General features: G+C 36.1%; 1 protein-coding gene across 1 annotated transcript in view; it reads left to right on the top strand.

The window, feature by feature from the left end:
* Positions 1–15,498, top strand: part of LOC140164747 (merlin-like) — a 43,067-nt gene that overhangs the window by 14,084 nt on the left and 13,485 nt on the right. The window contains exons 6-12 of the mRNA XM_072188112.1: positions 6,338–6,472; positions 8,334–8,408; positions 10,235–10,348; positions 11,421–11,543; positions 11,887–12,018; positions 14,035–14,120; positions 15,299–15,407. Of these exons, the coding sequence (XP_072044213.1) occupies positions 6,338–6,472; positions 8,334–8,408; positions 10,235–10,348; positions 11,421–11,543; positions 11,887–12,018; positions 14,035–14,120; positions 15,299–15,407 (774 nt within the window). The remainder of the gene's footprint in view (positions 1–6,337; positions 6,473–8,333; positions 8,409–10,234; positions 10,349–11,420; positions 11,544–11,886; positions 12,019–14,034; positions 14,121–15,298; positions 15,408–15,498) is intronic.

Raw genomic sequence — 15,498 nt, 5'->3', positions numbered from 1 at the left:
TTAAAATATTTTAAACATGTTTAGAATGTCATAAGGATCATTACGTTTAAATTTCAGCTCAATCGAGCATTTTGGAAAACTTGACCTTTGACCCCTTTATGACCTTAAATGAATCTTAAAATGTTTTTAAAATGTTTAGAATGTCATAAGGATCATTGCATATAAATTTCAGCTCGATTGGAGCATTTTGAAAAACTTGACCTTTGACCCCTTTATGACCCCTTAATGACCTGAAATAAATGTTTAAATGTTTTAAACATGCTTAGATTGTCATAAGGATCATTGCATTTAAATTTGAGCTCAATCGGAGCATTTTCGGTTAAAATGACCTTTTTTGACCCCTGTGACCCCAGGATGACCTCTGACGTTTGGAAATATTTTTATTATATTCTTTATGTTTTCCTCTTTCATATGACACCACTCATGGGGTCATACCTTCGTGGCATTTAGAGATATGTCCATTTCAGACCAAATGGTTAGTCAGTTAGTAAGCTAGTAAGTAAGTAAGCTAGTAAGTAAGTAAGCTAGTAAGCTAGTAAGTAAGTAAGCTAGTAACATTCACTCATATAGGCTGATACCATTTCATGGTTCAGCAATTCAGCAATAATTGCATATATCTTGCCTGAAGGGAATTCTTGGAAATCTGTCTGTCTGCTTGACACTTTGGGTTTAATAAAAGAAGATGATTCATCACTAATGATAGCATGGTTGACTTTAGATGACTTCCACTTGTTAACCTAGCAGGTATTTTTGGCACCTTGATGCCTATCGACTTCAAACCATGACATAATTATTCTTGTAGAAAGCTACACGTGTCATGTATTTTGAAAGTTCTTGTGGGTGTGGGTGCATATTTTCATATTTTCTTCTATTTCTGGAAAGGAAATAAAGAAATAGTGCTTAAATTTAAATGAGAGAGGACTTCTTCTTCTTCTTCTTCAGCCACCAGCACTGCTAATGATTGGCTGCATCTCTGTATCTCCTTCCAAGAGAGGACTATTCAATTCAAATACAGTGATACATTGTACATGTGGTGACAGTATGTGACACATATAGTGTTGTGATAATAGTCATCACTTCTAGGTTTCACTTTTGGTGGTTAGTGTAGTTTGGTTTATCAGTCGAGTATAACCTGTTGCTCAAGTAATTAAATAGCCAAATCAATGCACTTGTACTAATTATTAATGATTTTAAACATTACACCTCCCAACACTTGTGCATTGAGTTGACTATAGTTTCTTTCTCAGCAAATTATTTGGATCAAAGGTAGATTTAAAACTGGTCAACAACACTCACTTCTTGAATCAAATATTTCAGAGAAACCATTCTCCGTCATCAGTGTTTCTAGATGTTGACAATGTCCTTTTTGTCCTTTGTGATGGTGTTTGTAGAAGATAATCGTATATTCTACATGTAGAAAGTAAATCTCTTCATTTGTGAAATCATTTGCACATTTTTGAAGAGAATATTTAAAATTAAAAGTTCCAAGCATACAAAGTTGGTTGGCATTCCATTAGAAATATACTGACCAAATTAGATGGTTTCATATTGGGGCATTTGCTGTATGCCCAACAATTATAAGTGAAGCAAAAGAGGGTGAAAGTTCAGTCAAGCATGATGAGGGATCAATATTATACATTCCAAGGGTTGATGCAAAAAGGTCTCATCTCCAATAGCTGCCAGGTGTCAGTTCACTCAGATTCATGAGTACAATATATAGAATGCAGAAATAGTCAACGCAGCTATTTCAGATAGGGCCATCTACACTAACCCCTCTATACATGTATGTAGCTGTCCATACCAGTGAGGTGTGTCGGTGCAAGGCCTCTAGATAAAATATGATTCACTAAACGATATTCTATGAGAAATTGGGACAAACTGTATGGCAATTTTCAAGTTTTACTTTGTGACTGAATTTACAATGTTTTTGAATTTATTTTCATCAGCTCATTGTCAATCAAGTCATTGTTTGATTTGATTTATTTTTTTTAATTGAATAGGCTGCTGACTTTTAGCTTTGGTACTTACAAAAAAAAGTTGTTGATGATATTCTTTCAAAGGACAAAAAACCTCAAATATGTATGGTAACTGTGGCACCAGCACAAAACAGTTCATACATATTAGGATGTAAAAATGCAGAAGAATTCTTTCCCTACCCCCCCACCCGAGGGCATATCAAATCTCCAACAACAACAAAATCATTACCAGTCTTATTGTCTGTAGACATTCCTTATTATTTATGAGCTTTAATTACAAATGTAGACACCAAAACACATCTACGTACACATACATATCCACATTCACCACAAACTAGTTCAAGATGTCGCTCGCAGCATCTTGGTTGGTGGATGTTATAATTTGTTCCTAGTAACTTAATTGTGACTTGATTTCACGTGTAAATGAAGCGACAGTGCGAGGCGTGAAGACATTGGGGACTGCACACCCTATAGGCCTTCCTGTAACACCCCCTTTGTCTGCTTCCTGTCGCTTGATGACATATCTGACATTAGATAACAAATGACAACGCTAGACTAATTACTATTAAGCTTTATTAAGGGGTACTACACCCCTGGTCAATTTTGTGCCTATTTTTGCATTTTTCTCAAAAATTATAGCGCATTGGTGACAAGTAAGATATGTATATTATAGGGGCAAGGGCTACAATTACTGCACTGAAAATTCAGCTGGTTTTCCCTCATTTTTGACTGGAACTCCACACCTGTTGTCTGTGCTGAAATAAAATTTCCTGTGCAGTAGTTGTAGCCCTTGCCCTATAATATACATATCTTACTTGTCACCAATGCGCTTATAATTTTTGAGAAAATGCAAAAATAGGCACAAAATTGGGCAGGGGTGTCAGGGTTCGAATTCTTTAAAAAAAAATTTGTGAGCAGTTTTTGGCTAATTCATCATAATCAGGATACTTCCATATACTAAAGCACTATAAAAAGTGCTATACAAATGCAAAATTGGGGAGCAGTTACTTCAAAATGTGGAGCAAACTGCTATGCGATACAGCCGAATTCGAACCCTGAGGGGTGTAGTACCCCCTTAAGCTTAATGGTGTTATATTTTCTTAATGATTAGAAGAATTATAATCAGATGATTTTAACATGCACATACTTGACAAAATGCATTATTATAATCCTGTTTTCTTTTTAATTATGTATGATTGTTTTGATTTTTTGTTTAAATTTGACAACTTGATTTATTTGATTTAAATCAGATTGTTTTTATTTGAATCAATTTTTTCTTTTATTCCAAGAACTGCTACACCCTATGATAAAGTCAAATGAGACCAATTGAATGCACAATCCTATCAAATATTTTAATAAAAAATCAAAACATGTTTTTACATGTGAAAATATCAAAGAAAAAATTTGGTAAAATCAGGGGAAACAAACTGTTGAATTCTGCACCTTGAAGATGAATTTTTAGCAATAGATAAAATGACATCATTGAGGTATTTTAATTGTATCCAAAAGTTGTGGATGCATTACAAATGAAGTAAAAACAGTCAATTTTTAGAATGAAATTAACTATCAAAAATGGTAAAAATTGAACAAGTTTATTTAAACCAGCGATTGAAAAAAATCACTTGCAATTGACGCTCATTTCGTGGGGCTTGTCACAATTATGAAGTACCCGATGCCCTTGGCTTTAGACATTACAAGTCTCATTGTCAAATGTGAGGAAATGTTACATGTTACTGATTTGTGGGCTGATATATTTAAATGTAATGTTAAAACATTTTTATGCTCCTGGCACCCAGTTTGCGGTTGTATAAAACTGTCATTCAGTCTGGGTTATCTGGACTAACAGGATAACGTAAACTTAGATAACATAAACTTTGTTCTGAATAGGATGTCTATAATAGATGTGTCATTTATAGGTTAATGAATGCATCTTACTTGTTGAGAGTGAAATTGTACAAAATAATGCAAACATACTGAGATGTTGATGCATGCATTAGACGCAGCAACATATCAGTACAAGTGCATTATTTTGTATAATTCCTCGAGCAGCAAGTAATGCGCATTTGTTAACCTATTTCATACACAACTAAAAAATCCTGTGATTTTTGCAATTTTTATAACAAAATGCAAACAAATATAAATGCATCCACCCGCAAGAAAAATGAACGTGTCCGAAAGCACTACGCGGAGTGCGCGCCTGTGCAATTATACAATATATACATGCGCGGCTAGTAATTTACTAACGCTTGCTCTGATTGGTTCCCACTATCTAGGAGTGTATGAAACAGGTTTTAAACACAAATTGTGTATTTCGCTATCAAAGGTAGTATAGTGCTTTAGGGTCAAAATTGTTACATGAGTGACAAAAGCTCCGAAAAGTTTGCATGAACCCAATGTTTAAGAAAATATGAGGCACCAAAAATATTGTCTGCCTGAAGTAAACTTTGAGACAATATTAGGCATTCTGACATTCATTTTGGCGATACTTTTAACTTTTTGAGGTTCTGTAGTTTTTAGCAAGGTTAATGCAGTGGTCGCCAATTTGGCGCCTGCACAGTTTATGGCGTAACACAGAAGTGCGGTTCTGATTGGGAAATTGAATCAAGTCATCACATCAGCACCTCTGGTCAAGCTGCGTAGCATCGCATGGCCTAGTTCTTTTTACATAATAATCAGTCTTGAGAAAGAGCAGACAAGCACCGCTGAAGGAATTTTCTGAATACTAATAGTATTCTTAAAATGAAAATTAGTTTCAAAATTTCAAAATATGAATTAATTTTTTTAAAATCATCAAATGTGTGATCAATTCTTGAAATGAACATTGTACAATGTATAAACATGAGGAGTTGATTAGTATGTTGAATCTTTCTTTACCAAACTTTTTTTTTTGCATGGACTTCATGTACCTTTGTCCCATTTTTGATGATTTTTAAATCATCAAAAATTAATGATCATTTCTTGAAATGAAATGAATATTGTTCAATGTATATACATTTGGAGTTGATTAGTATTGAATATTTCTTTACCTAACTTTTTTTTGCGTGGACTTCATGTACCTTTGTCCCATTTTTGATGATTAAGCCTACACAATTAGGAAGCCCAGATTATAAATAGGCACTACTCATCTAGAATAACAAAACTGTTCTCTCAGTCTCTGAGTAATTTGATGTTTTTATTGCGGAATTGAATTCTGCTTGTCATGGTAAAGATTTGATTTTAATTGGAACCGAAGGAAGTAAATCAAATGTGGTTAGCGATCATATGAAAACTAGCCAAGACACAGGCTATATGTAAGTCATGTTAAAGGTCCTTGACCCGATCAACAGCATCATCCCCCATTTTTCTTCTTCAAAACTAAGATTTTGGTATCAGAAGAAAGGCTTGAGATATTTTTTTTTTTTTTAAAAATGATGTGAACAAAAAACATAGTGATTTGTCGTAACCACACCGGTGGCATACATGTATGTACATGTACATGTACTATCCTATGGGGCATTGTTCACGTTTCTGGTATTCATATCAAAACCGCTGGAGCAATATAAGTCAAAATTTGGAAATGTATTGTTTTAATGGTAGGCCTCAATATAAGTTAGAAAACAGAACTTGAAAAGTCGGACCACACCTCTTTAAGTAGTAAATGTTGACTTTTATAGAATATCAGACCTGCCAACTATCCCTCATTTTGAGGGACTGTCCCTCATTTGGGGTTTACCAAAGTGAAAATTAGGACAGTCCTGTTTTCTGAAAATTTCAGTGATGGCAAATTTAAATGTAAGAACATCAGAAAATGATGAAAATGTCACTTTAAAATTTGCTATAGTATTCTTTTTAGTCTATAATGATAAAAATTCAGACCTGCAAAACCTTCTCTGAATTCTGAAAGTATTGCACACCCAATTAGTCTTTGAATTTATCTGTACCTGGTTTACTATACATACTTTACAATGTACAAGGTTTTGGTCTCAATATCCCTCATTCTGACTTCGGTAGGTTGGCAGGTCTAGCTGGAATATTTGTCTCATCATAATGATTCATTACTAGTTCACAAAAAAGAAGTAGGGCAGTCTGTTACTTTTTTTATCTAGATACTGTTTTATTTAGAAAATATTAATTTACCATCATGAAAAGTCCCCTTAAGTTTAGTTGTTGTATTGCGATGTGGTACATTGATACATATGCGCACCTTAAAAAGCATTTTCCACAACAAAGCGCCCACTATCCTCTATCATGTCATAAGACAATCCCATGAACCAATGAAATTTAATGCTTACAGGCTAAACCACAATCACTGACTAAGAATACCACATAAATGTTAATTTATAAATTTTAATCATGTGCTAAATTTTGTTTTGTCTTTTCAGAATGAGAAAGGCACAGACTTATTTCTAGGTGTGGATGCTATGGGACTCAACGTGTATGAAATAGAAAATAAATTGGTGCCAAAAATAGCATTCCCATGGAGTGAAATTCGAAATATTTCATTCAGAGATAAAAAGGTAAGATATAATACATCCGGAAATTCCGAAAATGTGACCTTAAAAAAAATATCCGGAAATGTAAAAAAAAAATGTTAATTTTTTTTTTTTTAACATTTCCGAAATTGGGTGATGATAATTTGTCATAAAAAGAGCAAAAAAACTTTTTTTGGATGGGGGTGATACCCTGCAGCCTATTCCCCGGACAAGCCCCCTTGCGCCCCCTGGAAATTTGGTGAGGTGCTCGCCTTAGGCTCGTATGTTTTTCAGGAAGTAGATTGTTACCTCACATACATCTCTGAGGGGTGTAGAAAGTGATTTCTTCCTCAGGAGCAAAGTTTTTCTAGTATTAGTCATTGGTAATCCCCGCTCCCACCCCCACCCTACTTTTTGCATACCTATTTCTGTAAGAGGTAAACAGGGACTGTCTTTTGGAATTTTCAGGAGCGCATTAAATAGCTCTTCAAGAGCCTTCAACGAGAGCTGTTCAGAGCATTTAAGAATGGTCAACTAAGGAAAGCTAAAAATCACTCTCTTATATCAGATTTAAGGAGAGCAATAGAGAGCGAGAGCACGCTCTCCTCAAAAGGCAGTCCCTGAGGTAAATGGTTACATGTATTTAAATGTGTGTGACCCAATTGATAGCCTCATCCACCCACCTTTCCTCATCAAAACATCCAAATGCAGATCAGGTGAAAGTGCATATTTTTCTCATAACCCTGGAATTTTAGGCCTGGAATATGTTTTTGTATAGGCGGTATGAACAAAACGTGGCAGTTTGGCTGTGATCCCCCTGGAAATCGTGTACTGGTCTATGGGGTACTGTGATACACATTTTTCCTTCTAGAATCCAAATCGGTGAAGCAAGTTAACTCTGACCTGGAATATGAACTTTTGGGTGATAGCCTCAATGTGCTGTAGAAAACACCATGTGTTAAGATCAAACCATCCACCTTTAAGGTGGCACGCAGGATCACTCAAAAGTTGGAAATTTTAGACATTGTTTTGTATTGTATCTTTAAAAGTACTGATGATAAGTACATAAAAGTATACATTTTCAGAAAGGAAATGATGCAAGGAATCCAACTAGCATGGCATATTTCTGCAAAAATAAGCACTTTTTGAGAAAAGCGCCAAAATTGAATTTCCATGCCAATTTTTTTTGGTCCACCATAACAACTTACCCTAAATATCAAAATTGACAAAAATGGCATATCTGTGTTCTAAAGACACAAATCTAGAAAGTGTTTCCTCAAATTTTTGAATTTTTTCTTCATTTTGAAAATGAAAACTAATGTAGCAGGGTCATCTAAGTTTTATCATGTACCTTAAATTATCTCAAATTTTGGTCAAAATTGAATAAAAAAATAAAATGTTGATCTTTTTTTAACCATATTTTTAAAACGAAGAAAAAATTCAAAAATCTAAGAAAACTCTTTCTAGATGTGTGTCTTTAGAACACTTTTCATTCATTTTGATATTTTGGGTAAGTTTATTATGGCGGACTGAACATTTTTTGGCGCTTTTCTCAAAAACTGCTCATTTTTGCAGAAATCTGCCATGCTAGTTGGATTCCTTGTGCCATTTCCTTTCTGAAAATGTATACTTTTATGTACTTATCATCATTAATTTTAAAGATACAATACAAAATAATGTTTAAAATTTCCGACTTTGAGTGATCCTGCGTGCCCCCTTAAAAATAGTTTGTCATTTTTGAGAAGAAAAATACTTCATATCATATCATATCATTCATTTGGTACTCCAAGAGAGAAGGAACACTGGTTGCAAGAGTATTTTCCAGTAATAAAATCACAAATACATATGGAATCCCAACTTGTTCTATTGTCAGTTGATTGTAATCTTTTGATCCATTCTTTTGCAGTTTACCATCAAACCCATAGACAAAAAGTCACCAGATTTCTGTTTTATATCACCAAGGTTACGGATGAACAAATTGGTAAGTGGACATGATTAGATTTGTCATTGTTGTTGACATTGCATGTAGTGAAGATAAGCCTACTTGTGCATAGCGCTTATGGTGTAGCGTGGGAGGGGTTAAGGTTAAGGTGCTTTCCTTTGGTAGGTATGTTCATAAAATTTTGAAGTTCAATATTTTTAGCTGAAAGTTCTTTCATTTGAAAGAGAATCAAATTATCTAAACAATAAGGGGTCAATCATGTTTCTAGTGCATTTACTTTTGAAGTTACAGACAAAAATAGTGTCACCAAATTGTCCAAAATTTTGTGTGTGAAATTGTGACAGCAGGCACATGTACAATGTACACTACTGTATGTGACCCCAGATGACCTCCTATTCTTTACTGTAAGAAAGCTGTTTTGATGGTCTTGATTTGCACACAAATTGCTTTTTATGCTTTAACGAAGCGTCCCTTGGTGGAACATAGATTGCACTATGTGATAGCTTATGAATCCATTATTATGCCAGTACCAACATAAGTCAACATCACTTAGGTTTTGGTTGTCAAAATTAATTTTAGTAATTTGTTGCATTGAGCCCCACAGTAAAGCCATTTTTGGACCGTACAGGCACATTCCACTTCCCTATGGACGAATAGCGCCACCTATAGTGTGTGATGTGAGCCTGACTACCTTTGGTGCATGAGGTCCCCGGTGATGAATTACGACTTGAAATTGACTCAAGGTTGGAAGTCTAAATTTAATGGGTACCATTCTGTAGATTAAATTCAGACTTCCACTCTCCCATGTTACATTTAAAATTGGGTAGATGCACCATGAGAATACTCTGTCCTTCAGGGGGGAAGTTAGGCCATTGGTCCTGTGTACAGAGAACCTGTTAGCTTAAAAAAGAATAGAGTGTTAACCTCTGGCTGTCCTTTCTTTGAACAAGTTCATTTTGGAATGTTAGATTTAACTGATAAAATGGTTCGTTTTGAACAATTCCAGTGAAAAATGATGTTGACTACTCACATTTTTAGTGACGTTTCACCACTACACTAGTGGTTTCTTCAGACTGGCAACTCATCATATCTGACTGCTTCCTTTTATAGGCAACAGTTGTTGAGTGAATAGGCCCCCCTCGTCCTTGTTTAGAGTGTCTTTTCCTTTTCGGCGTATCAAAACAAGGACAAGGGGCCTATTCACTCAACAACATGATAGGATGATTGCGTCAAGGCATCACATGGTAGGCATGTATGCGCAGTGGTTTTCCTTATAAATTTTTGTAAGATTTTATGTGGTTATGAAGTACAGACGTCATAGACAAAGTGAGCTGATTCTGTTATCTGCTATTAGCAGCAGCACTTTGAGGTTTTGATATTTTAAAAAAGTGCTTAAAAGCCACAGAATAAAACACCAGATGTGAAAAGTTGTGGTCTAAAACATGCCATTTAGTTCTACTATGTAGCCTATAGAGGCCGTCAGCCTTTCGTCATCTTGTGGGTACAAATGATCAGGGTGTTCATGCGTCGGACACTACACGCAAGGCGCAGCTTACCACGCAGCTGTTATCGTGCATCAACACGGTGATTTTGCAGCTCACGCATGGAGATCGAACGACCATCACAGCGTGTACCCACAAGATGGCGGCATATGACGTCACGCTGACGGCCTCTATTGTAGGGTGAATTTACGGCCTGGGGGAAATCAGACCCTAATTGTTGAACTATCCATGTGCTCATCAAGGTGAAATTTACACCTACTCATGTTACTCTCTTGTCATTTTCCTGGGAAACAAGAAATAGCAGTCTGTGACTTTAACAAATGCAGTAAATAATAATAATTTGTTTTGATTTATTTTCTGTAGATTTTAGATCTGTGTGTAGGCAACCATGAGTTATTTATGCAGAGGAGGCGAGCTGATACTATGGAAGTACAACAGATGAAAGTACAGGTCAAAGAAGAAAAAGCTAAAAGACAGGTATGCATAGTGGAATTTGTTCTGATATCATCTACTTACTTACTTGCTTACTTTTGTCCTCCGCTTGTTCCTCTCAGAGTCGCGGGGAAATGATGGGCCGTCTGTCTTGGGCTGCATGGGTAGCATCTGTTAGGTTGGTGTTGTGCCTTGTCAGGATTTTCTTGACCCCCTCAATCCATCTTCTTCTTGGTCTTCCTACAGGCTTACCGGACAGTTTGCTGTTGTAGGTCCGCAGGGCTGGTTGATTTGTTGGCATGCGCATAAGATGACCAAACCATTCGATGCGACGGCTTTCAATCTGGCCTAGCGCATAGGCTTGGTGCCAACCATGTCTCTGATGACTTCATTCCTGATTTTGTCCCGTCGTGTCTTGTTTGCAGCTTTTCGTAGGCATTTCATTTCACAGGTGGTGATCTTCCGTTCAGTCTTTTTGTTGATATCATCAGTGTATGTATTCCTCACTTGTCCCCGGTGTTTTTCCCCAGTCACTTGCGACCCTGTTGCAATCGTATAACGAAATGAGTATTGCCAACTGAATGTCGTCAGCGTACCATCTCCCTCTCTGCAATTTATTCAAAGCAATGTTGCACAATTTGAAATCTACTTTATAATTTCAAAAAAGGCGAAACAGGGTGCCCACTAATTTGTGTTTAAAGTATGTTAATGTGCAGGCCCGTAGTCAGAATTTTTTTTGTGGTGGTGGGGACATTCCAAATGCCGATCTTTTCAAGAGAAATGTTCCTTTTGGTGAAGAGTAAACCTTTATCTCTGCAGTTGATTTTTGGGTCCTATTTTTGAACAAATTTCACAGAAAGTTCATGAGTTGAGGTATATTTATCAACTTTTTTTGGACATTTTTGGCCCAATTTTACAGATTTATGGTGTGTGCGTCTCCCCACCACACCCCACTGGTACGGGCCTGTTGATGTGTTAAAATTGCCGGGTTATGTGAAAAATATGCGCTTTTATCTGATCTGCATTTTGATATTTTGATCAGGAAAGGTGGGTGGATGAGCCTATCAACTGGGTCACACAACCTAACACAATTTCATTCTGTTATTTTGGTTTATAGATTGAAAGAAATAAATTGTTACGAGAGAGGCAGTTACGAGAGCAAGCAGAAAAAGAGAAGGATGATTTAGAGCAGCAGTTAAGACACTTCCAGGAGGAAGCCAGACTAGCACATGAAGCCCTGGTGAGTTTGACTTTGAAACTCAGAGATGTAACTTGCAAGAAATTCCAATAATTCCGGAAATTCTTCCATTTAAAAAGAAAATAATTTGAATCTCAAGAGATAGACAAGGATGCACAAAGAAACTAGCAACTGGTAGGAATGTTGTGAGAAATGGCTATTATTGGTTCAAATTGTAAGTCTGAATTTAATCAGCAACATCTGTAGATTAAATTCAGACTACCGCTTCTCCCCAATGGGTCATTTAGAATTGGATAAATAAACCATGAGAATATGTCATCCTTTGGAGGGGTTGTTAAGTGTTTAAGAATGAGGAACGTTAATTCACTTGTGTATATTTCTCTAGATGAGGTCTGAAGAGACTGCAGAATTGTTAGGGGAAAAGGCACAGATTGCAGAGGAGGAAGCCATGTTATTAGCACAGAAAGCCGCCCAAGCAGAACAAGAAATATCAAGAATAAGGCTACAAGCTATTAAGGTAAGAAAACCAGATGGGTGCATGGTGCTTGAGTGAAAGATTTACAACAATATTATAACTTGTGAGGGGGTAGTCTACCTCGTATACCTATGTTTTAAAGCGATGGTAATTCCTTTCACACACACTGCCAAAACTGTCTCTTCGCGAGAATCACAATGCCACAGAAAAAAGGGTCTACTGAATTTGAAAAAGATAGTGAACTATCCACTCGAAAATGACCATGAGAATATTTAATCAATGCTAATGTACTGACTGCAGTAGAGTACAAGTATTGCAACATGGATCAGATATTGGGCCATTCCATTTAAAATCCACACTACCCCTGTGGAAGATTTAGCTAAAGTCTTACACAGAGGGAGTATAAGTTTTGAATAGAATAGACAATTGGGTAACTTCCATTTGACATACTCACTCCAGTTGTGGAAGATATAGGTAAAGCCATATAGAGGGGGATTATTAACCATGACCAATTACATTTGAAAAACATACTCCCCCCTGTGGAAGATATTTCCAAAATCTTCCACAGGGGTAGTGTGGATTTCAACTGGAATAGCCAATTACATGCAGACTGAGGCAAGTGTCGGTCCCCACTCCCATTCATATTATCTGTCGCTATTGGCTAAATTGGACCCTGTGATCAATCCAATTTTTGGATGAATACGTGTAGTGCTTTGGAGAGGTCACAATATTTAATTCAAATTCAGTAGACCCTTTTTTTTTCCCTGGGTCTGCACTGGAATTACACTGGAGGGCAGTCACAGCAACTTGGTTGAATTTATGGAAGAAATAAATATCAGTAGAAATTCAGTAGAAGTATTGTTTATAAAGGGTGTACAATTAAGGTAGACTAGTAAGGGGCCAAATTTGGTTGGAGGGGGGAGTCACTGCCAGGATTGTTGAGTTTTGACATGTGACCTACTGCCACGAAATGAGCGTAGTAAACTCACAAGTTGGTAGGTTCAAGACGTCCTTGCTGCTGCGTTGGTTTTCTTTGTTTCACACGCACCTGTTCAAGCCAGTAGTATGCCTGCATGTCCTTTGTGAATAGGAGCACAATGGGCCATCCATGAAGGACATGCTACTGGCTTGTACAGGTGCATAGCAAATAAAGAACATCAACTCAGCAGCCAGGATGTCTCGAAACTACCAACTTGGGATTTAATGCTCATTTCGTGGTTGCAGGTAACATGGTTGTTGATCTCATAGAAAGACAAACAGTTATTGGCTGTGAAAGGCAAGCTGAGCTCTTGGGAGGATTTGTCTCAGTGACTGTATAGGCCTAAACTTTGTGCATTGTTTTTGTTTGTAAAAAAGCCCAAATCCTTTTTTTTTTTTTTTTTACTTGCACTTTTGGCCTACTTTTTTCGCAGTAAATTAACCTTATTTTTCCGATGATGAAACAATGAGCTTTGAGAACGCACAGAAAAAGAAATGCTCTTTAACAAGAATTATAGTTCTTGTTTCAGAAAATTTCTTTTTTCTGCATATTTTTATATGTTAGTTTTCCTTAGCCTTCGTAAAATCATTTCAATCATAATTTCTTGGGCTTGCATTGTTTATTTTTTATCCTTGCATTAATTGCATGTATTATTTGTGTCTCACATTGTCTTACTCCTTGCTAGGGTGCAGCATTTAGGTCACCACTGATTCTTCATTATTCTGTTTAACCCCATGAGAACTACCTGCCGATTGGCCAAAAAGAAGTTTTCATTATCAATTAGACCAATCAGCAACATTGTTAGAATAATTTCACCACACAAAAAAAACTGGGGTGAATTATTTGCAAAGCTCCAATCTGATTGGTGATTAAAGTGAAGATATCATGTAACTGACCAATCAGTGGCAATGTTAGATCGGCAGGTAGTGCTCAGGGGGTTAAGTGAATGACAATGTCAATCAATATAACACATGTGGTCTCCTAGAGTAGATTTCAACGTGCATGGATGTCTTTTGCTGATAATGATAGATGTGATCCGTTTATTAAAATCTATTACTTGACTTTTTTTTATTTCTAAGACTGAAGAGGAGAGGAATTTAATGCAAGTAAAAGCAAGAGAAGCAGAATTATTTGCATCAAGGTTGGCTGAAGAGTCAGACAGAAGGTAAGAACCAGATCAACAATTATTTCTGAATGGTACTTAAAGCAATTGAATGTGATTATTATGAAGAATAGATTGTTATCACCGATCATATTGCTCCCTTAAAAAAATTATTTCACGCCAAACCACAGCTGTTTGATGTATATAGAATTGGCTTCATTATTAACTAAATGCAAACTATAGATGGCGCTATTTATCCTAAATCATATTTCTTTATTTGCAAGGGTTAGGTGATTAGTACCGCCATTAAAACAGCTGGAATAGGTGAAACAAGCAATAAGGAAATTTTATAAACATATTTTATCAAACAATAAAAGGAATTATTTGTATTAAAAGCTTAATTGAAACGGTGATTTCCAGTAACTAAATAGCGCCACCAATTTTGGCATTGATACATAGATTTTATATCCGAAAAAGCTTTACAAAATACTATAAAAGTGAATAATATTGTAAAAGAGGTGAAATTAAAGTTGAGAACGACTCAAAAGCATCTGTATACAAAAACACGATATCAATTTTAGCTGTTTAAGCCTAAAATTTGATTGTACATGATGTTTTGTTTGAAAAACTAATAAATGATCCCATCAAACAACAGTGAAACAAATGAGGTAAAACAAAGAAAATTGCTATTTCATTCCAGCATGAAAATGGTGTGCACACTTTAAGGCTACATATTTGTGCAACCTAAAACATGACAGCTAGCGTATGTAGATTACATACCATGGGTTCCGATTTTGACTGCCACACTGATCATGCAATAATGAAAGCACAGACATACATGTACTTGTATCCTACCCTCATTTTTAATATCTTCAGATTGCTTTCACAATTGCCATTAAATTAGCGTATAAAATACGATTATAAAAGCAAAAATTTAAAAATCAGAAGATTTTGGAAATATAGGGGGGTATGAATTTCAAATAGAATTGAACACATTAGGCAGCTCCGTTTGAATTTCATACACCCTCTGAGAAAGATTAAACCTGACTCTTCCACTGAGGAAGGGAGGGTTTCAAATGGAACTGCTAATGTGCTCATTCTATTTGAAATGCATACTCCCCTGTGGAAGATATTTCCCAAAACTTTTACAGGGGTAGTGTGGATTTTAAATGGAATAACTCATTTGAGCTCTGGTTCAGCCAATCGCTGATAATCATGCACTTCAATTATTCCATTTACAGAGGAAAGGAGGCGGAAAGGTTAAAAGAGCAACTCATCAAAGCAAGAGAAGCAGAGAAGAATGCCAAGGATAAACTCATACAAATCACAAGACAAGCACCAGTAGTAGATGTAAGTACGAAGATCAGTGTTCAAAATAAGGAAAACATCAGGAGTTGTTTTAAGCATATATTCTATTGTCCTTCAATTATTTTAGCTGTCC

The sequence above is a fragment of the Amphiura filiformis genome, chromosome 11, assembly GCF_039555335.1.
Source record: "Amphiura filiformis chromosome 11, Afil_fr2py, whole genome shotgun sequence".
NCBI lineage: Eukaryota > Metazoa > Echinodermata > Ophiuroidea > Amphilepidida > Amphiuridae > Amphiura > Amphiura filiformis.
This window is presented reverse-complemented; position numbering and strand designations above follow the sequence as displayed.